The sequence below is a fragment of the Oncorhynchus gorbuscha genome, linkage group LG10, assembly GCF_021184085.1.
Source record: "Oncorhynchus gorbuscha isolate QuinsamMale2020 ecotype Even-year linkage group LG10, OgorEven_v1.0, whole genome shotgun sequence".
Classification (NCBI taxonomy): domain Eukaryota; kingdom Metazoa; phylum Chordata; class Actinopteri; order Salmoniformes; family Salmonidae; genus Oncorhynchus; species Oncorhynchus gorbuscha.
In genome coordinates this window covers 34,630,339-34,653,979 of record NC_060182.1, presented here as the reverse complement: position 1 = coordinate 34,653,979, position 23,641 = coordinate 34,630,339, and the positions used below count along the sequence as shown (strand labels likewise).

General features: G+C 42.4%; 1 protein-coding gene across 3 annotated transcripts; it reads left to right on the top strand.

The window, feature by feature from the left end:
- Positions 1–2,162: 2,162 nt before the first annotated feature.
- Positions 2,163–23,547, top strand: LOC124045949 (kelch-like protein 12). 3 transcript variants are annotated; one of them, XR_006840930.1, is made up of 13 exons: positions 2,163–2,431; positions 5,073–5,312; positions 6,042–6,195; positions 13,102–13,319; positions 20,142–20,291; positions 20,510–20,624; positions 20,752–20,858; positions 20,940–21,135; positions 21,305–21,463; positions 21,575–21,673; positions 21,795–21,981; positions 22,094–22,297; positions 22,470–22,604. XR_006840930.1 is itself a non-coding variant. In XM_046365790.1 (12 exons), exons 2-12 carry the CDS (start codon positions 5,130–5,132, stop codon positions 22,594–22,596), a joined length of 1,695 nt encoding a protein of 564 aa, XP_046221746.1. In that variant the 5' UTR covers positions 2,163–2,431; positions 5,073–5,129; the 3' UTR covers positions 22,597–23,547. The 3 variants fall into 3 exon arrangements, 2 of the variants coding, with proteins under 2 accessions (XP_046221746.1, XP_046221747.1); XM_046365790.1 differs by lacking the exon at positions 22,094–22,297 and having other exon boundaries at positions 22,470–23,547; XM_046365791.1 differs by having other exon boundaries at positions 22,094–22,613.
- The last annotated feature ends 94 nt before the right edge of the window (positions 23,548–23,641 follow it).

The window sequence follows — 23,641 nt, the reverse complement described above, 5'->3', positions numbered from 1 at the left end:
TTATGTCCCCCGTAATCAAGCTACACACAATACCCCATAATGACAAAGCAAAACAGGTTTTTAGAAATGTTTGCAAGTTCATAAAATATAAAACACTGAAATATCACATTCACATACAGTACCAGTCAAAATGACATTCCTACTCATTCAAGAGTTTTTCTTTAATTTTACTATTTTACTGTTGTAGAATAATAGTGAAGACATCATAATGATGAAATAACTCATGTGGAATCATGTAGTAACCAAAAAAGTTGTAAACAAATCAAAATATATTTTATATTTGAGATTCTTCAAAGTAGCCACCCTTTGCCTTGATGACATCTTTGCACACTCTTGCCATTATCTCAACCAGCTTCACCTGGAATGCCTTTCAAACAGTCTTGAAGGAGTTCCCACATATGCTGAGCACTTGTTGCCTGCTTTTCCTTCACTCTGCAGTCCAACTCATCCCAAACCATCTCAACTGAGTTGAGGTCAGGTGATTGTGGTGGCCAGGTCATCTGATGCAGCACTCCATCACTCTCTTTCTTGGTCAAATAGCCCTTACACAGCCTGGAGGTGTGTTGGGTCATTGTCCTGTTGAAAAACAAATTATAGTCCCACTAAGTGCAAACCAGATGGGATGGCGTATCACTGCAGAATGCTGTGGTAGCCATGCTGGTTAAGTGTGCCTAGAATTCTAAATAAAATCACAGACAGTGTCACCAGAAAAGCACCATCACACCACCTACTCCGTGCGTCACAGTGGGAACCATCTGTTCACCTAATATAATAATAATAATATATGCCATTTAGCAGACGCTTTTATCTACTCTGCATTTCATAAAGACATGGCGGTTGGAATCAAAAATCTAAAATTTGGACTTAGCAGACCAACTTTCCACTGGTCTAATGTCCATTGTAAGTGTGTCTTGACCCAAGCAAGTCTATTCCTCTTATTGGTGTCCTTTCATAGTGGTTTCTTTGCAGCAATTTGACCATGAAGGCCTGATTCACGCAGTCTCCTCTAAACAGTTGTTGAGACGTGTCTGTTATTTGAACTGTGAAGCATTTATTTTGCTGGTAACTCTTGCTTGTAACTCGAAATAACGTATCCTCTGCAGCATAGATAACTCTGGGTCTTCCATTCCTGTGGCGGTCCTCATGAGAGCCAGTTTCAACATAGAGCTTTATGGTTTTTGTGACTGCACTTAAAGAAACTTTTCAAATTTCTTGACATTTTCTGGATTGGACCTTCATTGAACCTTCATATCTTAAAGTAATGATGGACTGTCATTTCTCTTTGCTTACTTGAGCTGTTATTGCAATAATTTGGACTTGGTCTTTTACCAAATAGGGCTATCTTTTGTATACCAGCCCTACCTTGTCACAACACAACTGATTGGCTAGAATGCATTAAGAAGGAAAGAAATTCCACAAAATAACTTTTAACAAGGCACAACTGTTAATTTAAATGCATTTCATGAAGCTGGTTGAGAGAATGCCAAGAGTGTGCAAAGCTGTCATCAAGGCAAAGGGTGGCTACTAACACTTTTTTGGTTACTACATGATTCCATATGTGTTATCAAATCCAATTTTATTGGTCACATACACATGGTTAGCAGATGTTAATGCAAGTGTAGCGAATTGCTTGTGCTTCTTGTTCCGACCATGCAGTAATATCTAACAAGTCTAACAATTTCACAACAACTACCTTGTACACACAAGTGTTAAGGAATTAATAAGAATATGTACATATAAATATATGGATGAGCGATGGCCGAATGGCATAGGCAAGATGCAGTAGATGGTATAGAGTACAGATTATACATATGAGATGAGTAATGTAGGGTATGTAAACATTTTATAATGTGCCATTGTTCAAAGTGACTAGTGATACATTTATTACATCCAATTTGTTATTGTTTAAGTGGCTAGAGATTTGAGTCAGTATGTTGGCAGCAGCCACTCAATGTTAGTGATGGCTGTTTAACAGTCTGATGGCCTTGAGATAAAAGCTGTTATTTCATAGTTTTGATGTCTTCACTATTATTCTTCAATGTGGAAAATAGTAAAAATAAAGAAAAACTCTTGAATGAGTAGGTGTGTCCAAACTTTTGACTGGTACTGCATATATAGTAGGAATGAAAAACATGCACATTCACATTAGAGGTCTGCTTGTGCGTATGTGAGTCGTGACGTATAGTCATCGTGGTATTGTCAAAGGCTACACTGACTGCGGAAGGCTTTCCAGCAAGATTTGTTGCGACATCCTTGAAATTCATATTTAGTTAGTAATTACTTTGGAAAACTCATTCGCAATAGCCCACACTATTGCAGGAAAGCACACGCTACCATGGATCACATTTGGCATCCTCAACTGTGACTTGGACGTCTGCCATCATTGCATTGGAGTTAGCTAGTTAGCTTGCTAATGCTATCTAGCTAGGTGGTGGGTAGTTGTATTGCTTGATACTGTGTGTGCCATTCGTGTTCCTTATTTGGTAGTTTGTCTGTCATATTCATTCAAACCATTAACTCGTAGTTAGCAACGGTTATCTGCGGCTAGTTGGCCTTGGCATAACCACCTGCTAGTTAGTTAGCTATTTGGAGTTGGAAAACGTCATAAGGTGACATCTTATTTAAAATCCTTGCTTTGAGTAAATCTAATTCAACTCAAATTGGACGCCAATGTAACGTAGCTTATTTAACGAGTACAACTTCCTTCCAATTCGGCCCATACCTGGCACTAACTCGGAACCTCTGCCTTGCTGGCACACGTGACCCCCCCCTAAAGCGAGCCAGTCGGCGCTACGCGAAAATATAGCAATTTGTTGGCGCATGTGGGGACACTTCAGACTCAGGAGTAAGTTCCACACATCCTCATGTGCTACACCAGTTTAGCCAAATAAATGGAACGTTAGCTAGCTATCGGAATCCAGCTGTGTTCGAATACTCGTACTTAAGTATGTCGTATGCTTATTGGTCATAGTATGGATATAGTTAGTCTGCCAAAAGTTCCCGGAGGTCATACTACATTCGCCAAAATACAAGTATTCTTAAGCATTAAGGTCCGATGAGGTGTGGTATATGGCCAATATATGCCGGCTAGGGCTGTTCCTATACACAACGCAACGCGGAGTGCCTGGACACTGCCCGTAGCTGTGGTATATTGACCATGGCCATATACCACAAACCCCCAAGGAGCCTTATTACTATTGTAAACTGATTACCAACATAATTAGAGCAGTACAACTAAATGTTTTGTCATACTGATACGCCATGACTTTCAGCCAATTAGAATTCAGGGCTCAAACCACCCAGTTCATAAAAGTATACTTTACAAGATCCCTGTCACACCTAAAGATTTTTCAATTATTTAAGATGCCATTCCCTCAGGTGTTGCTTTATTATTCAGGAAAATGTCAAGACCTGATCCTCAGAACATGACCTTAACCCCCGCAGTAGGGCTTTTGCCTTTTGGTAGGCCGTCATTGTAAATAAGAATGTGTTATTAACTTACTTGCCTAGTGAAATGAAGGTTAAATAAAAACATACCTATGATTAACCCTGTTGACTCATTGGTAGGAAATATTGTTTTTCTTTTGGTCCATTCAACAACAATAGAGCTATACAAGCCTTTTTTTCCAACAGGTTGTTGTATCTATACATATATACTTTATGTCATATATACTTTATGTCATGCTTTATTGGAATGGTTTTATTGATAATATCAGTTGGAAAAAAGGTTGTATGTTGCTACACATACATACTTATTAACAAAATGAAGGAAGTTTCTTTTCTTTTTTTTCCTTCACTATATGAATTAGTTAAAAAAAAAAATATATATATATATATATATATTGTAGTGACCACCCAGAAACAGTGTTGAATATTTTTTGGCATTGTATTCATGTAAGAAATCTGTGGCAAGACACAGTAGATTTATAATTGAACACATTTATGAAGATTTACACTGATTCTTTACCTATGATAGAAATAAGTTGAAACAATTTTATGTCATTTTAATTTACGTAATTATTATTTTGGCCAAAATTATTATTTATAAATGTAAATGTACAAATAAAACACATTTTCTTACCTTACAAAAATAAATTGAAACATATTTTAAAGACAATTAAATACTCTACTAACAAAAAAGCTTTTAGAATTATAAATGTATGTATGTCCCTTGAGGTCCTTGTGTAATGTGATATTGTGCCCCCTAGCCCAATTGTCCTTTGCATATTCTTTATATGTACTTGTGTTCCCCTATGTAAAATAAAATAATAATAATACAAAAATAAAAACAATTTCTCTGAAAAATAAATACAAATAAAATCCTAAATAAGCAGTGGACACAATTGCAGTGCTTTGAGGGCCCATAATGCAATTCTTCAGAAAATGGGCGTGCCTTCACAGCATTTTCAGGTTTGAAGAAAATTGTGCAAAATATAAGTAATTACTTTTCATATAAGTTACGTTACACATTGTTGGCACACAATTTTAATATCTCCCTCACAAGCTTTAAGCACCAGCTGTCAGAGCAGCTCACAAATCACCGCACTTGTACGTAGCCCATCTGTAAATAGACCATCCAACTACCTCATCCCCATACTGTATTTATTTATTTATCTTGCTCCTTTGCACCCCAGTATCTCTACTTGCACATTCATCTTCTGCACATTCTCCCATTCCAGTGTTTATTAATTGCTATATTGTAATTACTTTGCCACCATGGCCTATTTATTGCCTTTACCTCCCTTATCCTACCTCATTTGCACATGCTGTATATAGACTTTTTCTGTTGTATTATTGATTGTATGTTTGCTCTCTTGTATGTTTGTCCATGTGTAACTCTGTGTTGTTGTATGTGTCGAACTGCTTTGCTTTATCTTGGCCAGGTTGCAGTTGCAAATGAGAACTTGTTCTCAACTAGCCTACCTGGTTAAATAAAGGTGAAATAAAAACATGTATTTTGCCTGCACATTAAACAGCTGTGAACCTCAGTAGTCGAGGTCTCATGTAATGTATCATCATTTGTCATCTTTGCCTGCAAACTATGTTCAATCGCGCTTTTCTGTTTTTGCCAGATATTGCAGCACGTTGAGATTCTTGAAACTTGAGGCCCTCTTGTCAAGTACAGTACCATGGCTCCCAAAGACATCATGACCAACTCCCATGCCAAATCCATCCTCAATGCCATGAACGCACTTCGTAAGAGCAACACACTCTGTGACATCACATTGAGAGTGGAGAATACTGACTTTCCTGTGCACCGCATTGTCCTGGCAGCCTGCAGTGACTACTTCTGCGCCATGTTCACCAGCGAGGTAACTGTAAGCACAAGACTGGTGATAATGTAGAGGTGACTCCTCACAAAACCAGGACAAAAAAAGGTTGCCCGGAAATCTAATCCTAACCAGACTGATCACCAGTGTCATCAGCAATAATAACTTTCTAAATACTTTTGCTGGTGGTTCTCTTTATATGCAGAAAGAGACAGGGAATAATTGATTTACTGATTCTGAGGTTGACATTACCAAAATAGTTTCTACATATCCCTTGTGCTTAGAACCCAGCTAAGATTTGTGCAGGCTGAAACAAACTGCTATTCATTTTTTGTCTTTCGGTGCTTTATCGGACTGCCATCTGGTTATTCATTTAATAAAAACTTGAACTAAATTGCATGGATCATATTCACAACCACGAAAAAGCCATGAAAGTGCATAGCAGAAATAGTCCAATGCTAATTATTTCTCTGCAGCTCAGTTGACCTAGTTTCTTTCCTTTAACATTTTTAGCTCTCTATGAATAATCAGGTGAGCATTGCTCTTTTACTAACAAAGCTGACTATAATTCACTGCTTCCTACACATGTATGACAAATAATAAACAATTTATATTTTTTGTGTGATATATTCCCCTTTAGTCTAGTCTCTTCTCACAGCCAGATGGAGTGTGCGGAGCATCCAGGGTTTGGCGAGATAGACTACTAACTAGTACTACTAGTAACTAGTCATTTAAGATGATGTGTCTGTCTTTGCTGTTGTTCTTTTGCAGCTGTCAGAGAAAGGGCAATCCTTCGTAGACATTCAGGGGTTGACTGCGTCCACCATGGAGATCCTGCTGGACTTTGTTTACACAGAGACAGTCCTGGTCACAGTGGAGAATGTCCAGGAACTGCTTCCTGCTGCCTGTCTGCTGCAGCTCAAAGGTAAATTGAGAAGTCATAAAATAATATGACAACCCTTGGACAGGGTGTGCTATATGCACTATACTTTACATCCACAGTATGTACTCTGCTGAATAAAGTACCATTTTGTTTTACTTAAAAAAAACATTAACTAGGAAAGTCAGAACAAATTCTTGTTTACAATGACGGCCAACCAAAAGGCCTCCTGCGGGGACAGGAGCTGGGATTTAAAAATATATATCTATCTATCTATAATAGGACAAAACACACATCACAATAAGAGAGTCACCACAACACTGTAGCTCAGTTGGTAGAGCATGGCGCTTGTAACGCCAGGGAAGTGGGTTCAATCCCCGGGACCACCCATACGTAGAATGTATGCACACATGACTGTAAGTCGCTTTGGATAAAAGCGTCTGCTAAATGGCATATATTATTATTATTACTAGATAAAGAGAGACCTAAGACAACAACATACCATGGCAGCAACACAACATGACAACAACATGGTAGCAGCACAAAACATTGTGCAAACATTATTGGGCACAGACAACAGCACAAAGGACAAGAAGGTAGAGACAACAATACATGACGTGAATCAGCCACAACTCTCAGTAAGAGTGTCCATAATTGAGTGTTTGTTGTGGCTCATTTCAGTCGCTAGCTGCCATTAAAATGAAAAAAAAGACGAGCGATCCAGGGATGTGTGTGCTTTGGCAACCTTTTTTGACGATGAGTCGGGATGCAAGTTCAGGGAGTGAGTGTTTTAATAAATAAACGCAACAAAATACAAAACAAGACACACGAACAACGCACAGTCATGAAACAGAAACAATAATGCCTGGGGAAGGAACCAAAGGGAGTGACATATATAGGGAAGGTAATCAGGGAAGTGATGGAGTCCAGGTGAGTCTGATGATGCGTAGGTGCGCGTAATGATGGTGACAGGTGTGCACCATAATGAGCAGCCTGGTGACCTAGAGGCCGGACAGGGAGCACACCTTTAACAGAATGTGACTGGTGGAATGGGTGTTGTATGTGGAGAATGAGCGCTGCAGTAGATAGCTCAGATAGGGGGGAGTGAGACCTGAGAGGGTTTTATAAATGAGCATCAACCAGTGGGTCTTGCGACGGGTATACAGAGTTGACCAGTTTATAGAGGAGTATAGAGTGCAGTGATGTGTCCTATAAGGAGCAGTGGTGGCAAATCTGATGGCAGAATGGTTTACATTTACATTTTTACATTTTTACATAGAATGGTTAAGAACATCTAGGCACCCGAGAGCACCCTTACCTGCCGATCTATAAATTACATCTCCGTAATCGAACATGGGTAGGATGGTCATCTGAATAAGGGTTAGTTTGGCAGCTGGGGTGAAAGCGGAGCGATTACGATTGAGGAAACCAAGTCTAGATTTAACTTTAGCCTGTAGCTTTGATATGTGCTGAGAGAAGGACAGTGTACCATCTAGCCATACTCGCAAGTACTTGTATGAGGTGACTACCTCAAGCTCTAAACCCTCAGGAGGTAGTATTCATACCGGTGGGGAGAAGGGCATTCTTCTTACCAAACCACATGACCTTAGTTTTGGAGGTGTGCAGAACAAGATTAAGGAATGGATGCTTTTTTCCAATTTTTGCCTAAAATCATGTACCCAAATTCAGAAACAGCAGGGGTTCAAACTTTAAATCAAATCAAATGTATTTATATAGCCCTTCTTACATCAGCTGATATCTCAAAGTGCTGTACAGAAACCCAGCCTAAAACCCCAAACAGCAAGCAATGCAGGTGTAGAAGCACGGTGGCTAGGAAAAACTCCCTAGAAAGGCCCAAACCTAGGAAGAAACCGAGAGAGGAACCAGGCTATGAGGGGTGGCCAGTCCTCTTCTGGCTGTGCCGGGTGGAGATTATAACAGAACATGGCCAAGAAGTCAAAATGTTCATAAATGACCAGCATGGTCAAATAATAATAATCAGAGTAGTTGTCGAGGGTGCAACAAGTCAGCACCTCAGGAGTAAATGTCAGTTGGCTTTTCATAGTTGATCATTAAGAGTATCTCTACCGCTCCTGCTGTCTCTAGAGAGTTGAAAACAGCAGGTCTGGGACAAGTAGCACGTCCGGTGAACAGGTCAGGGTTCCATAGCCGCAGGCAGAACAGTTGAAACTGGAGCAGCAGCACGGCCAGGTGGATTGGGGACAGCAAGGAGTCATCATGCCAGATAGTCCTCATGCATGGTCCTAGGTTTCAGGTCCTCTGAGAGAGAGAGCATACTTAAATTCACACAGGACACCGGATAAGACAGGAGAAGTACTCTAGAAATAACAGACTGACCCTTGCCCCCCGACACATGAACTACTGCAGCATAAATAATGGAGGCTGAGACAGGAGGGGTCAGGAGACACTGTGGCCCCATCGAATGATACCCCCGGACAGGGCAAAACAGGCAGGATATAACCCCACCCACTTTGCCAAAGCACAGCGCCCACACCACTAGAGGGATATCTTCAACCACCAACTTACCATCCTGAGACAAGGCTGAGTATAGCCCACAAAGATCTCCACCACGGCACAACCCAAGGGGAGGCGCCAACCCAGATAGGAAGATCACGTCAGTGACTCAACCCACTCAAGTGACGCACCCCTCCTAGGGGTGGCATGGAAGAGGACCAGTAAACCAGTGACTCAGCCCCTGTAATAGTGTCAGAGGCAGAGAATCCCAGTGGAGAGAGGGGAACCGGCCAGGCAGAGACAGCAAGGGCGGTTCGTTACTCCAGAGCCTTTCCGTTCACCTTCACACTCCTTGGCCAGACTACACTCAATCATATGACGTACTGAAGAGATGAGTCTTCAGTAAAGACTTCAAGGTTGAGACCGAGTCTGCATCTCTCACATGGGTAGGCAGACCGTTCCATAAAAATGGAGCTCTAAAGGAGAAAGCCCTGCCTCCAGCTGTTTGCTTAGAAATTCTAGGGACAATTAGGAGGCCTGCGTCTTGTGACTGTAGCGTACGTGTAGGTATGTACGGCAGGACCAAATCGGAAAGATAGGTAGGAGCAAGCCCATGTAATGCTTTGTAGTAGGTGAGCAGTAAAACCTTGAAAGCAGCCCTTGCCTTAACAGGAAGCCAGTGTAGGAGGCTAGCACTGGAGTAATATGATCAATTTTTTTGGTTCCAGTCAGGATTCTAGCAGCCGTATTAAGCACTAACTGAAGTTTATTTAGTGTTTTATCCGGGTAGCCGGAAAGTAGAGCATTGCAGTAGTCTAACCTAGAAGTAACAAAAGCATGGATTCATTTTGCTGCATCATTTTTGTACAGAAAGTTTCTGATTTTTGCAATGTTACGTAGATGGAAAAAAGCTGTCCTTGACACAGTCTTGATATGTTAGTCAAAAGAGAGATCAGGGTCCAGAGTAAAGCCGAGGTCCTTCACAGTTTTATTTGAGATGACTGTACAACCATCAAGATTAATTGTCAGATTTAACAGATCTCTTTGTTTCTTGGGACCTAGAACAAGCATCTCTGTTTTGTCCGAGTTTAAAAGTAGAAAGTTTGCAGCCATCCACTTCCTTATGTCTGAAACACAGGATTTTAGCGAGGGCAATTTTGGGGCTTCACTATGTTTCATTGAAATGTACAGCTGTGTGTCATTCACATAGCAGTGAAAGTTAACATTATGTTTTTCGAATGACATCCCCAAGAGGTAAAATATATAGTGAATAGTGGTCCTCAATTTACAGTTGATTTGTCAGAGGACAAACCATTCACAGAGACAAACTGATATCTTTCTGACAGATAAGATCTAAACCAGGCCAGAACTTGTCCGTGTAGACCAATTTGGGTTTCCAATCTCTTCAAAAGAATATGGTGATCGATGGTATCAAAAGCAGCACTAAGGTCTAGGAGCACCAGGACAGATGCAGAGCCTCGGTCTGACGCCATTAAAAGGTCATTTACCACCTTCATAAGTGCAGTCTCAGAAACTTTAGAACCCAGTTCCTACATTTGAATATAAAATGTGATTTTAGCAAACAAAACTATGCTACATTTTATCTCTGGTACCCTCAGGATGACAAATCAGAGCAAGATTACTGAATGTAAGTACATTATTTACCTTCAGAGGTGAATGTATCAAACCAGTTGCCGTGATAAGATTTTTGTTGTTGTACACTCTCCTCAAACAATAGCATGGTATTTTTGTCACTGTAATAGCTACTATAAATTGGACAGTGCAGTGAGATTAACAAGAATTTAAGTTTTCTGCCCATATAAGACAAGTCTATGTCCTAGGAAATGTTCTTGTTACTTACAACATCATGCTAATCACATTAGCACATGTTAGCTCAATCATCCCGGTGAAGGGACACTGATCCCGTAGAGGATAATGACTTGGGGCTAGCCACTGTAAGTTCAGAGTCACTCGCCACAACAGTGCGTGTGTGCTGAAGGCGAGCGATAGCTCGGGAGAGAGGGGGGAGTGTAAGCGAGGGTACCTGTACTAGACAGGGGGAGACAGGTAGTACAGTGGGGCAAAAAAGTATTTAGTCAGCCACCAATTGTGCAAGTTCTCCTACTTAAAAAGTTGAGAGAGGCCTGTAAATTTCATCATAGGTACACTTCAACTATGACAGACAAAATGAGAAAAAAAATCCAGAAAATCACATTGTAGGATTTTTAATGAATTTATTTGCAAATTATGGTGGAAAATAAGTATTTGGTCACCTACAAACAAGCAAGATTTCTGGCTCTCACAGACCTGTAACATCTTCTTTAAGAGGCGCCTCTGTCATCCACTCGTTACCTGTATTAATGGCACCTGTTTGAACTTGTTATCAGTATAAAAGACACCTGTCCACGACCTCAAACAGTCACACTCCAAACTCCACTATGGCCAAGACCAAAGAGCTGTCAAAGGACACCAGAAACAAAATTGTAGACCTGCACCAGGCTGGGAAGACTGAATCTGCAATAGGTAAGCAGCATGGTTTGAAGAAATCAACTGTGGGAGCAATTATTAGGAAATGGAAGACATACAAGACCACTGATAATCTCACTCGATCTGGGTCTCCACGCAAGATCTCACCCCGTGGGGTCAAAATGATCACAAGAACGGTGAGCAAAAATCCCAGAACCACACGGTGGGACCTAGTGAATGACCTGCAGAGAGCTGGGACCAAAGTAACAAAGCCTACCATCAGTAACACACTACGCCGCCAGGGACTCAAATCCTGCGGTGCCAGACGTGTCCGGACCCGCCTGAAGTTTGCTAGAGAGCATTTGGATGATCCAGAAGAAGATTGGGAGAATGTCATATGGTCAGATGAAACCAAAATATAACTTTTTGGTAAAAACTCAACTCGTCGTGTTTGGAGGACAAAGAATGCTGAGTTGCATCCAAAGAACACCATACCTACTGTGAAGCATGGGGGTGGAAACATCATGCTTTGGGGCTGTTTTTCTGCAAAGGGACCAGGACGACTGATCCGTGTAAAGGAAAGAATGAATGGGGCCATGTATCGTGAGATTTTGAGTGAAAACCTCTTCCATCAGCAAGGGCATTGAAGATGAAACGTGGCTGGGTCTTTCAGCATGACAATGATCCCAAACACACCTCCCGGGCAACGAAGGAGTGGCTTCGTAAGAAGCATTTCAAGGTCCTGCAGTGGCCTGGCCAGTCTCCAGCTCTCAACCCCATAGAAAATCTTTGGAGGGAGTTGAAAGTCTGTGTTGCCCAGCAACAGCCCCAAAACATCACTGCTCTAGAGGAGATCTACATGGAGGAATGGGCCAAAATACCAGCAACAGTGTGTGAAAACCTTGTGAAGACTTACAGAGAATGTTTGACCTCTGTCATTGCCAACAAAGGGCATATAACAAAGTATTGAGATAAACTTTTGTTATTGACCAAATACTTATATTCCACCATAATTTGCAAATAAATTCATAAAAAATCCTACAATACAATGTGATTTACTGGATTTTTTCCCGTTTTTCTGTCATAGTTGAAGTGTACCTATGATGAAAATTACAGGCCTCTCTCATCTTTTTAAGTGGGAGAACTTGCACAATTGGTGTCTGACTAAATACTTTTTTGCCCCACTGTAGGTGTCACACCCACTTGGGAGAAGCTTTTTTCTAGAGGCAGATTTCTGGTATAAAATGCCAGTGGATGGACTGAACAGTGGGAGGGGGCTTCAAAGGCCTCTAAATTTGGGTGGGGTAGGTTGTGAGAGACTCCTGCCATTGTTGGGCTCAAAGGCTTTGGCCTTTGTTGTATTTGTTCTGTCCTAGCAAGCTTGGCAGCCTAAACTAAGCGTTCAGTCCCAATAAAGTAAATTATATCATTGTATTGTACTCTATTTTTATTTTTTCTTCTTGGCTTTCAAAACAGCTGTATAACAGTTAAATCTAAATCTGCTCCTTTGTAAAAGGAAATGCACACCCATCAGCACCCCTTATCAGGTTTGTGCAATATGATTGGCTAATGTGTTGCTAATTTGATAATATAGTTGAAACATTGTTCGTTTTTAGCAAAATAAAGATGCACTAGGCAGAAATCGCTCTGCCATTTCCAGGTTGCAAATTTCCGTTTGTGAAAAAAAACAAGCAGGTATAGTGTAGAGAATCATTGCACCATCTAAACCGCTGCAAAATATATTTTCTATAACCAAAATATTGTATTTTTAGTTGTTTGAAGCTGGTGTACAAAACCAAAAGTGAAAGACACAAAAACAACGGGAAGCAAAGAAATGACACACATAGAACATATCTACCGCTTCTTAGACTTGCTTTTAATGAGAGTGACAGATAATATAACACACATTTCTATGTGAATTTTGTCAGGTTGCCCAAAAAGTTACATATAGTTTAAATACTTCAACATTATTTCACAAATTAACGTCCTGCACTTCTTTGTATTCCTCAGGAGTGAAAAGAGCATGTTGTGACTTTCTGGATAGTCAGCTTGATCCCACAAACTGCCTGGGCATTCGGGACTTTGCTGAGACCCACAATTGCCTTGACCTGATGCAGGCCGCTGAGCTCTTCTCTCAGAAGCACTTCCCTGAGGTTGTTCAACATGAGGAGTTTATGCTGCTCTGCCAGAACGAGGTTGATAAACTAGTTAAATGCGATGAAATCCAGGTAAACAAAGGTGGATTTGATGAGGTATTATACCTGTGTTTTAAAGCTCTAATTGGATTGTAATATTGTTGTTGTTACATTGTAGCCTTTGTAAATTAGGTAGCCATTAGGTAGCCTTTGTGTCACGCCATGGTCTTAGTATTTTGTGTTTTCGTTATTATTTTGGTCAGGCCAGGGTGTGACATGGGTTATTTATGTGGTGTGTTTTGTCTTGGGGTTTTTGTAGGTTATGGGATTGTGGTATAGTAGAGTTGTCTAGGTAAGTCTATGGTTGCCTAGAGTGGTTCTCAATCAGAGGCAGGTGTTTATCGTTGTCTCTGATTGGGAACCATATTTAGGCAGCCATATTATTTGAGTGTTTCGTGGGTGATTGTTCCTGTCTCTGTGTTTGTTTACATCAGATAGGACTGTTTAGGTTTTTTCACGTTACATTTCTAGTATTTTGTATTGTTCGTTATTATCTTTATTAAAGATGTATCGAGATAACCACGCTGCATTTTGGTCCTCCTCTCCTTCGACGGAAGAAAACCGTAACAGAAGGACCAAGCGGCGTGGTGACAGGCAGCGGCAGCAGGAGCAACGAAGTCTGGATTATACGACTTGGGAGGAAATAGACAGGTGGGCGGTCGACCCAGGGAGAGTGCCGGAGCCTGCCTGGGATTCACTGGAGCAGTGTGAAGAGGGTTATAGGAGAATGGAGTTGGAGAGACGAACACGGCGGCGTGGATGGAAGCCCGAGAGTCAGCCCCAAAAGTTTCTTGGGAGGCACACAGGGAGTATGGCGAAGCCAGGTAGGAGACCTGCGCCAACTTCCTGTGCTTACCGGGGGGCTAGAGAGAACGGGCAGGCACCGTGTTATGCTGTGGAGCGCACGGTGTCCCCAGTGCGGGTGCATAGCCCGGTGCGGTACATACCAGCTCCTAGTATCGGCCGGGCTAGAGTAAGCATCGAGCCAAGTTTCATGAAGCCGGCTCTACGCATCTGGTCTCCAGTACTTCTCCTTGGGCCGGCTTACATGGCACCAGCCTTGCGCACGGTGTTCCCGGTTCGCCTGCATAGCCCAGTGCGGGCTATTCCACCTCGCCGCACTGGCAGGGCGACCGGGAGCATTCAACCTGGTAAGGTTGGGCAGGCTCGGTGCTCATGAGCTCAAGTGCGCCTGCACGGTCCGGTGTATCCAGTACCACCTCCACGCACCAGCCCTCCGGTGGCAGCTCCCCGCACCAGGCTTCCTGTGCGTGTCCTCGGCCCAGTACCACCAGTGCCAGCACCACGCACCAGGCCTACAGTGCGCTTCGCCTGTCCAGCGCTGCCAGAGCCTTCCTCCTCTCCAGCGCTGCCGGAGTCTCCTGCCTGTCCAGCGCCGCCAGTCTGCAAGGAGCCGCCAGTCTGCAAGGAGCAGCCAGAGCTGCCAGTCTGCAAGGAGCCGCCAGAGCTGCCAGTCTGCAAGGAGCTGCCAGTCTGCAAGGAGCTGCCAGTCTGCAAGTAGCTGCCAGAGCTGCCAGTCTGCAAAGAGCTGCCAGTCTGCAAGGAGCCGCCAGTCTGCAAGGAGCCGCCAGTCTGCATGGAGCCGCCAGAGCCGCCAGTCTGCATGGTGCAGCCAGAGCCGCCAGTCTGCATGGAGCCGCCAGTCTGCATGGAGCAGCCAGAGCCGCCAGTCTGCATGGAGCAGCCAGAGCCGCCAGTCAGCATGGAGCAGCCAGTCAGCATAGAGCAGCCAGAGCCGCCAGTCAGCATGGAGCAGCCAGAGCCGCCATTCAGCCAGGATCAGCCATTCAGCCAGGATCAGCCATTCAGCCAGGATCCGCCATTCAGCCAGGATCCGCCATTCAGCCAGGATCCGCCAGTCAGCCAGGATCCGCCATTCAGCCAGGATCCGCCAGTCAGCCAGGATCTGCCGGAACCACCAGTCAGCCAGGATCTGCCGGAACCACCAGCCAGCCAAGATCTGCCAGAACCACCAGCCAGCCAGGATCTGCCAGAGCCATCAACCTGCCCGAGCTTCCTCTCAGTCCCGAGCTTCCTCTCAGTCCCGAGCTACCCCTCAGTCCCGAGCTACCCCTCAACCCCGAGCTACCTCAGTCCTGAGCTGTCCGTCAGTCCGGGGCTGCCCCTTAGTCCAGTGGGGCCCTTGGTTAGGGTTACTAGGCCAAGGTTAGCGGCAAGGGTCGCCAATCTAGGGACGCAATGTAAGTGGACTAAGACTTTGTTGGAGTGGGGTCCACGTCCCTCGCCAGAGCCGCCACCGAGGACAGACGCCCACCCGGACCCTCCCCTATGGGTTTAGGTGTGCGGCCGGGAGTCCGCACCTTGGGGGAAGGGGGTTTGTCACGCACTGGTCTTAGTATTTTGTGTTTTCGTTATTATTTTGGTCAGGGCCGGGTGTGACATGGGTTATTTATGTAGTGTGTTTTGTCTTGGGGTTTTTGTAGGTTATGAGATTGTGGTATATTAGAGTTGTCTAGGTAAGACTATGGTTGCCTAGAGTGGTTCTCAATCAGAGGCAGGTGTTTATCGTTGTCTCTGATTGGGAACCATATTTAGGCAGCCATATTCTTTGAGTGTTTCGTGGGTGATTGTTCTTGTCTCTGTTTGTTTGCACCAGATAGGGCTGTTTAGGTTTTTTCACGTTACGTTTCTAGTATTTTGTATTGTTCGTTATTCTTTATTAAAGATGTATCGAGATAACCACGCTGCATTTTGGTCCTCTTCTCTTTCGACTGAAGAAAACCTTAACACTTCGTAAATGCATATTAATGGAGTTGAATGGTTTTTGTAATAGGAAAAGTCACTGTTCCTCTTTTGTAATTACAATTCAATTTCTATGCAATTAAACTACAATTACTGAAGAACTAAGTAACAACATGGTGGTGTAATTATGATGATACTGAGCTATAAGAGAAACTTGATGTAAAGTGCTACCAAAGTTGCATAGTGTACTGAATTTGTTTGTGAATTCAGATAGCACACAGTCATGCTGCCTCGGGTGCATTTCTGATCTCCATTCAGGGTCGTCTTTGAAAGCGTGGGGTCACTTTTCCCAAGTCTCAAATTTGAAAGGAACAGTGCCAGTGTAGACCTGCAATAATCTCCATTAATGGGGCCCCCTGTGCAGATTTACCTGGCTCTGAAATTATGGGGAAGACAATTTGATTTAAGTATGCTTTTGTGCTCTGAAAATTCCTGTCTTTAACTGCACAGCGCATATCTTTCTTTATAAAAACATAATTATAACCATGGGACTTTATTTATAGTTTACCTATGAATTCAAAGTATTTTTGTTTGTCATGATTTTCGTGATCAAATGTCTGTAATATATGGTGCATTTGGAAAGTAATTCAGCCCCTTGACCGTTTCCACATTTTGTTACGTTACAGCCTTATTCTAAAATGGATTAAATAATTTCACCCCACATCAATCTACACACAATACCCCAGAATAACAAAGAAAAAAACAGTTTTTTATAAATGTTTGCAAATGTATAAAAAAAACAGAAATATTACATTAACACAAGTATTCAGACACTTTCCTCAGTACTTTGTTGAAGCACGTTTGGAGGCGATTACAGCCTCAAGACTTCTTGGGTATGGCGCTAGAAGCTTGGCACAGCTGTATTTTGGGAGTTTCTCCCATTATTCTCTGCAGATCCTCTCAAGCTCTGTCAGGTTGGATGGGGAGCCTTGCTGCACAGCTATTTTCAGGTCTCCCCGGAGATGTTCAATCGGGTGCATGTCTGGGCTCTGGCTGGGCCACTCAAGGACATTCAGAGACTTGTCCCGAAGTCACTCCTGGGTTGTCTTGGCTGTGTACTTAGGGTTGTTATCCTGTTGGAAGTTGAACCTTTGCCCCAGTCTGAGGTCCTGAGTGCTCTGGAGCAGGTTTTCATAAAGGATCTCTCTGTACTTTGCTCAGTTCATCTTTCCCTCAATCCTGCCTAATCTCCCAGTCCTGGCCGCCGCCGAAAAAAATCCCCACAGCATGATGCTGCCACCACCATGCTTCTCCGTAGGGATGGTGCCTGGTTTCCTCAAGACGCGATGCTTGGCATTCAGGCCAGAGTTCAATCATGGTTTTGTCAGACCAGAGAATCTTGTCTCTCATGGTCTGAGAGTTCTTTTGATGCCTTTTGGCAAACTCCAATCGGGCTGTCATGTGCCTTTTACTGAGGAGTGGCTTCTGTCTGGCCACTCTACCACTAAGGCCTGATTGGTGGAGTGCTGCATAGATGGTTGTTCTTCTAGAAGGTTATCCCATCTCCACAGAGGAACTCTGGAGCTCTGTGACAGTAATCATTGGGTTCTTGGTCACATCCCTGAACAAGGCCCTTCTCCATCAATTGCTTAGTTTGGCTGGGGTGCCAGCTCTAGGAAGAGTCTTGATGGTTCCAAACTTCTTCCATTTAAGAATGATGGAGGCCACTGTGTTCTTGGGGACCTTCAATGCTGAAGAAATGTTTTGTTACCCTTCTCCAGATCTCTGCCTCGACACAATACTGTCTCGGAGCTCTACGGACAATTCCTTCGACCTCATGACTTGGTTTTTGCTCTGACATGCACGGTCAATTGTGGGACCTTATATACTGTAGACAGCTGTGTGTGCCTTTACAAAGAATGTCCAATCAATTGAATTTACCACAGGTAGACTGCAATCAAGTTGTAGAAACATCAAGGATGAGCAATGGAAACAGGATGCACCTGATCTCAATTTAGAGTCTCATAGCAAAGGGTCTGAATACTTATGTAAATAGGGTATTTGTTTTTTATTTGTAATACATTTGCAAAAATGTCTAAAACCTGTTTTTACTGTCATGGGGTATTGTGTGTAGATTGAAGACGGCATTTTTTGATTTAATCGATTTTAGAATAAGGCTGTAACGTAACAAAATGTGGGTCTGAACATTTTCTGAATGCACTGTACACTTAGTTAAATCAAAGGCACAATTTCCTGTTATTTTTGTAACTGTGCCCTAGTTGACTGTATCTACATCATAAATGAAAACCTGACTTTGACTTTTCTCTTGAAGTGATGTTGATCTCAGTTATTTGGACACAGAAAATTGGCCAGTGTTACCTAGTGTTGATTTTTCGGTCTAAAATGTATAGTGTTGATTCAGGAGTTAAATTAACTCTGTGTTAAATTAACAGTTATTGGTATAAAATAACTCCAGTGTTGGTGTTAATAACTAGTGATGTTACATTTGATACAGGAGCTCAGAGGAATGTGTGTGTCGATGCTTACATCACTTTATCAGAAGTCAAATCAAATCATCATTGACGTCCGAAGCTTCATTTGATCATGTGCTTTTTCAAAATATGTGTTGCGAGATTCCACTGATTTGGCTGTGGTTTCGGTGCTTTCTTAGATTCTCAGTGGCTTTCAAACACCGACCTCTACTGGACACCATACTTACTTTATAGTTTTTTGTACAAAACTTTCACCTGACCAGTAGCTTAGCAAGTGGAGTATGGAACATTTGGGGATGTGAGGGTGTGAGGTTATGAGGTCGAATCCCGTTGGAGACCTACTGTTTTGAAAATGGTTTTATGTGAAACCACACTTTCTGCATTGTTGTTCAAATTTTTGTTTTATTTAATTTTTGTTTTATTTAGTATAGTAAAAGCTTATGTTTTAAGCATCCTAAATAATGCCATAGATTCAGTTTTTGAAAAAAAGTCAACTTGAAGGCAAAAAAGGGAAGTTTGATATAAAGGTGCAAATCTGGTATTCCAACTGATTATAGGCTACTAAAGCTAACAACTTACCGCTGCACCACTGAGTTTTAATGAAAACGATGGAGAAAAAATGTATATCTGATAATCATATGCTACTATTTATTGCTGACCGGTTGATGTCACTAATGAGCATTGTGAACAGATAGTCGAAGCGCAGAGTAATTAACAATTTCAGAAAGCCACAGTTTCCCTTCACTATTAATAAGAGTTGAACCAAAACCACGCCCATCATTATCATATTTCCCAGAATGCTCTATTTCAGGTAGATTTTTAGAATTGTTTGTTTCAATATCTATGTCTTGCATGTACGTTGATTCATTATTTAATTAATCTTATGTCACTTAAATATAAATGTTTCTAAACTAATCCAATCTGTTACTTGGACTCATTACACACGTTACTGAAATGGTTTTTAAAGTATATATGCTTTAGGAAGTCTCATATCTTAGTCTTCCCAACCCTGGCAGTCATTCTGAATGCAGGTTGCGGGTGAATAAGAATTCCAAATGTTGGATATCCCCACTCTGGCTGGATTCCAATTGAAATTACATATCACTTTGCAAGCCAGGACAAGTGGACTTGAAGGCATGATATGGCCTGAAAACTGTGAATTTCAGACCACTGTTTTAGGGTAAAATCAGGCCCTCAGTATAAGGCCTTATGAAATACCTATTGTATTGTCAAACAAATGTATTATGAAAGCATTTTTGCTTAGAATCTCACTGGGTGAAGACCACAGAACTGAAAATGAATGAATGCAACAACCATGTGTGTCTGTCACTAACAAATACGGTCTTGAAACACAATTCACTAGAAAGGCAAGGAACACTGGGAATTATGCAAATAAGGCGTTACACTGGGCAGTGTGTTAATTATAACTGAAAAGTGTGGACCCTTATAGACACTGGAACACTACTAAATGTAATACCGTGTTGATTTAAAACTGTAGAATTTACTGTGAAGAAATCAGTGTGATTGAATGCATGTTTGACCTTGGGTGGTTATACTCGAGGATTACCATTTTTACAACAAGCATGTTTGGTTTTATTGTCAGGGTGTGGTTGTCAATACATATTTTCTCTATTTGCAGGTGGACTCAGAGGAGCCTGTATTCGAGGCAGTGTTGAATTGGGTTAAACACAATAGGAAAGAGAGGGAGACGTATTTATCGGAGATGCTGGAGCATGTGCGGATGCCTTTGCTCACTCCACGCTATATCACAGACGTTATCGACTCAGAGGTGAGGCAGTAATACATCAACAGCCAGTTTCCCGTACATAAATTAAACCTAGTCCTGGCCTAAAATCCACTTTCAATAAAGATTCTCCATTGAGAATGATTAATAGTGTGAGCCTGGAAAACAGGCCGCAAGTGTTGAGCAGGGGAATAAACCTTTGTGGTGTTTTATGTGTTATTAATGTCTGGATAAAGTACTGTATATGTTCTGACGTGTTCCAGCCCCTCATTCGATGCAGTCTTCCCTGTCGAGACCTTGTGGATGAGGCCAAGAAATTTCACCTTAGACCTGAGCTGAGGAGTGAGATGCAGGGGCCACGCACCCAAGCCAGATTAGGTACAGCACTGCCCTCCCTTTTTTGAGGTGCTTTTCTTGTCCTAATAATAGGGATACAAAACAAGCTTAGTGGGAGTTGCCACCTTGTTATTGATGTGAAGAAGTGATTCACTGTTGTTCCTTCAAGGTGCCAAGGAGGTCCTGCTCGTTATTGGAGGATTCGGCAGTCAACAATCCCCTATAGATATTGTTGAGAAGTATGATCCTAAAACTCAGGAGTGGAGCTTTTTACCTGTAAGTAGCATTTTTTTTAAATGAGACATTTTGGCTCTATTCTCTGATCATGGTTAACTTATCCCAAGCATATTTTTAAAGAACATTGCTCGGAAAAGGCGTTACGTGGCTACCGTGTCCCTCAATGACCGCGTGTATGTGATTGGCGGCTACGATGGTCGATCGCGGCTTAGCTCGGTGGAGTGCTTGGACTACACGGCCGACGAGGATGGTATCTGGTACAACGTCGCCACTATGAATGTACGGCGGGGCCTTGCCGGAGCGACAACACTCGGAGGTAAAGGATCTTCTCTGATTGACAGTCCTCATTGTCATGGGGTTTACAAAAGCAAATAGCACTGAAGAGAATGACTGTCCTCAGGTGTTACAAAACCCTGTAAGTGTTATCTAAAGCAGACTGCCAAAATGTTGTTGGAACGTTTCTTTTCTCACTTTTCTGCCCACAGATATGATCTATGTTGCTGGAGGCTTTGATGGTAGTCGCCGTCACACCAGCATGGAACGATATGACCCCAATATTGACCAGTGGAGTATGCTGGGGGACATGCAGACAGCCAGGGAAGGGGCTGGCCTGGTGGTGGCTAGTGGACTCATATACTGTCTAGGTGGGTATTAAATATGTTTTATTTAAGTTTGTAATGGTGTTGATGTATAAATATGTAAAATACCACCTGTTTTCCCCTGACCTTAGTAAGGATGTATGTAATTTGTTGCAGGTGGGTACGATGGATTGAACATCCTCAATTCAGTGGAACGGTATGACCCTCATACAGGACACTGGACTAATGTTACCCCCATGGCTACCAAACGCTCAGGTCAGTACTCCAGACTATGACAATATAATAGTATCAGGGCTGTATATAGACTATATACAGTATGGCTCTCTACATATGGCTATGGTTAGTATGTCTGAAGGGCCTATAATCTTTGTTGCAGGGGCCAGTGTAGCCTTGCTCAACGACCACATCTATGTGGTGGGAGGCTTCGATGGAACGGCGCATCTTGACTCTGTGGAGTTTTACAACATTAGGACAGACTATTGGACCACGGTAGCCAGTATGACCACTCCCCGCTGCTACGTGGGAGCTACTGTCCTCCGAGGACGACTCTACGCCATAGCTGGGTAAGCCTAAACATCCCAACCCCTCTCCGACTTTAATATATTTAAAATATCCAATATTTTAAAGGAGTGGAAATTCACTGTCCTTTCATATGTTTATTGCTTTTAATGACAGACAGATGAGAAACAAATGGGGGAGACAGGTGAAGAGGAGATACAGAGTCAAGGGAGGACACAGGGATTGAACCCCGGTCTCCGGCTGAGAGTTGTACATGTGCATAGAGCCAGGAGTGTTACCATCTGACCACAACTCTGTACCCAACTTCAGTATTGACAGAGATATAGATGCATTTTGGTTGGGATTATTCATATAAATTATGTATGACAACTCTTTTAATTGATTTATATTATTCTTGCTTAGATAACATTGTAATATCTGAATCATAAAAGCAACCTCCCCTTATGGTCCAGTCTTCGATTACGAGGATGTGACTGAACACAGCCATATGATGTTGTTCATTCTCCCCTGTGCTCTTTTGTCCTCTCTCCAGGTATGATGGAAACTCCCTTCTGAGCAGTATCGAGTGTTACGACCCAGTGATTGACAACTGGGAGGTGGTCACCTCCATGGCCACACAGCGCTGCGATGCAGGAGTGTGTGTCCTGCGAGAGAAGTGAGATTTACCTCAGAAAAGTCGGATGAAGCGGAAGAGGGCAGGCAGCTAGTCCTGAATTTGATATTTTTGTGCCACTACTATGGAGTGACACAGGGATCACTCACTTGCAGCCAGTGTGCTATATGCCCTCTCCGAAGTCTCTTGATTGATTATTTATCAGACTTTCTCATCTGAGTTTGGTTACTTCTATGGGAAAACCCTTGGCATTCAATGGATAAGGGACAGGGGGTGTATAACAGAGATGAGTTATTTCAGTCTCCTCATCAACAGTTGTGGCATCCAAGAAGACATCAATCCCAACCCACTCGATCGCATGACACTCTTTTAGTGGTTCCCGTTGTAGTGGTTACCTGTGAGGTACATTTTTGACTCATCTTTTAAAGTGCAATATATTTCTCTACTTCTGTTATGAACCATGGAGCAGAAGAAACACAAGAGACTCCAGTTTGCTGCTGCTATATGCCTTATGCCCCTGTGGCCCACATTGAACCTAACAACCATGATGCCTCATTTGGACTGTGATGATTGTTGTCATACCATCAAGTATGATGATTATTTAGCTTTTGCCAGGTTATCAATTAGAAAACCCTTTGTAGAATTTGTTATTATCTAAAGTGCTTTTAGAAACAAATCACTTTTTGAATAATTGGTATTTGCCTGACACAGTCATTATTTTCAATGTATCAAAGACATTTTGAAATGAATTACATTTTAGGGAAAGCGTTTCATAATCGCACATGATTCCTTGCTCTTTTGCTGTTCTGTCATCTTTTCAAAATCACTTTGTCCCCAGCGACAGACTGAAGAACACTGCTAATAAAGCAAAAGAGCAAAACGTTTTTTTTGATGTGTGTATGGTGCATGCATTTGGCCACAGTGGATTTGTTTGGACAAAAAAAAACTGACGTCTTTTGTTGTTACTTGAAAAGTGAATAAACATTGTGATAATTTAGCACTTTTATATTTGTATTCAGTTGTGAAGGCAATTCAGAATGTTATGCTGATGTGTACTGTGGCGACCTTTAGTACAAGCCTAGTGATTTTGT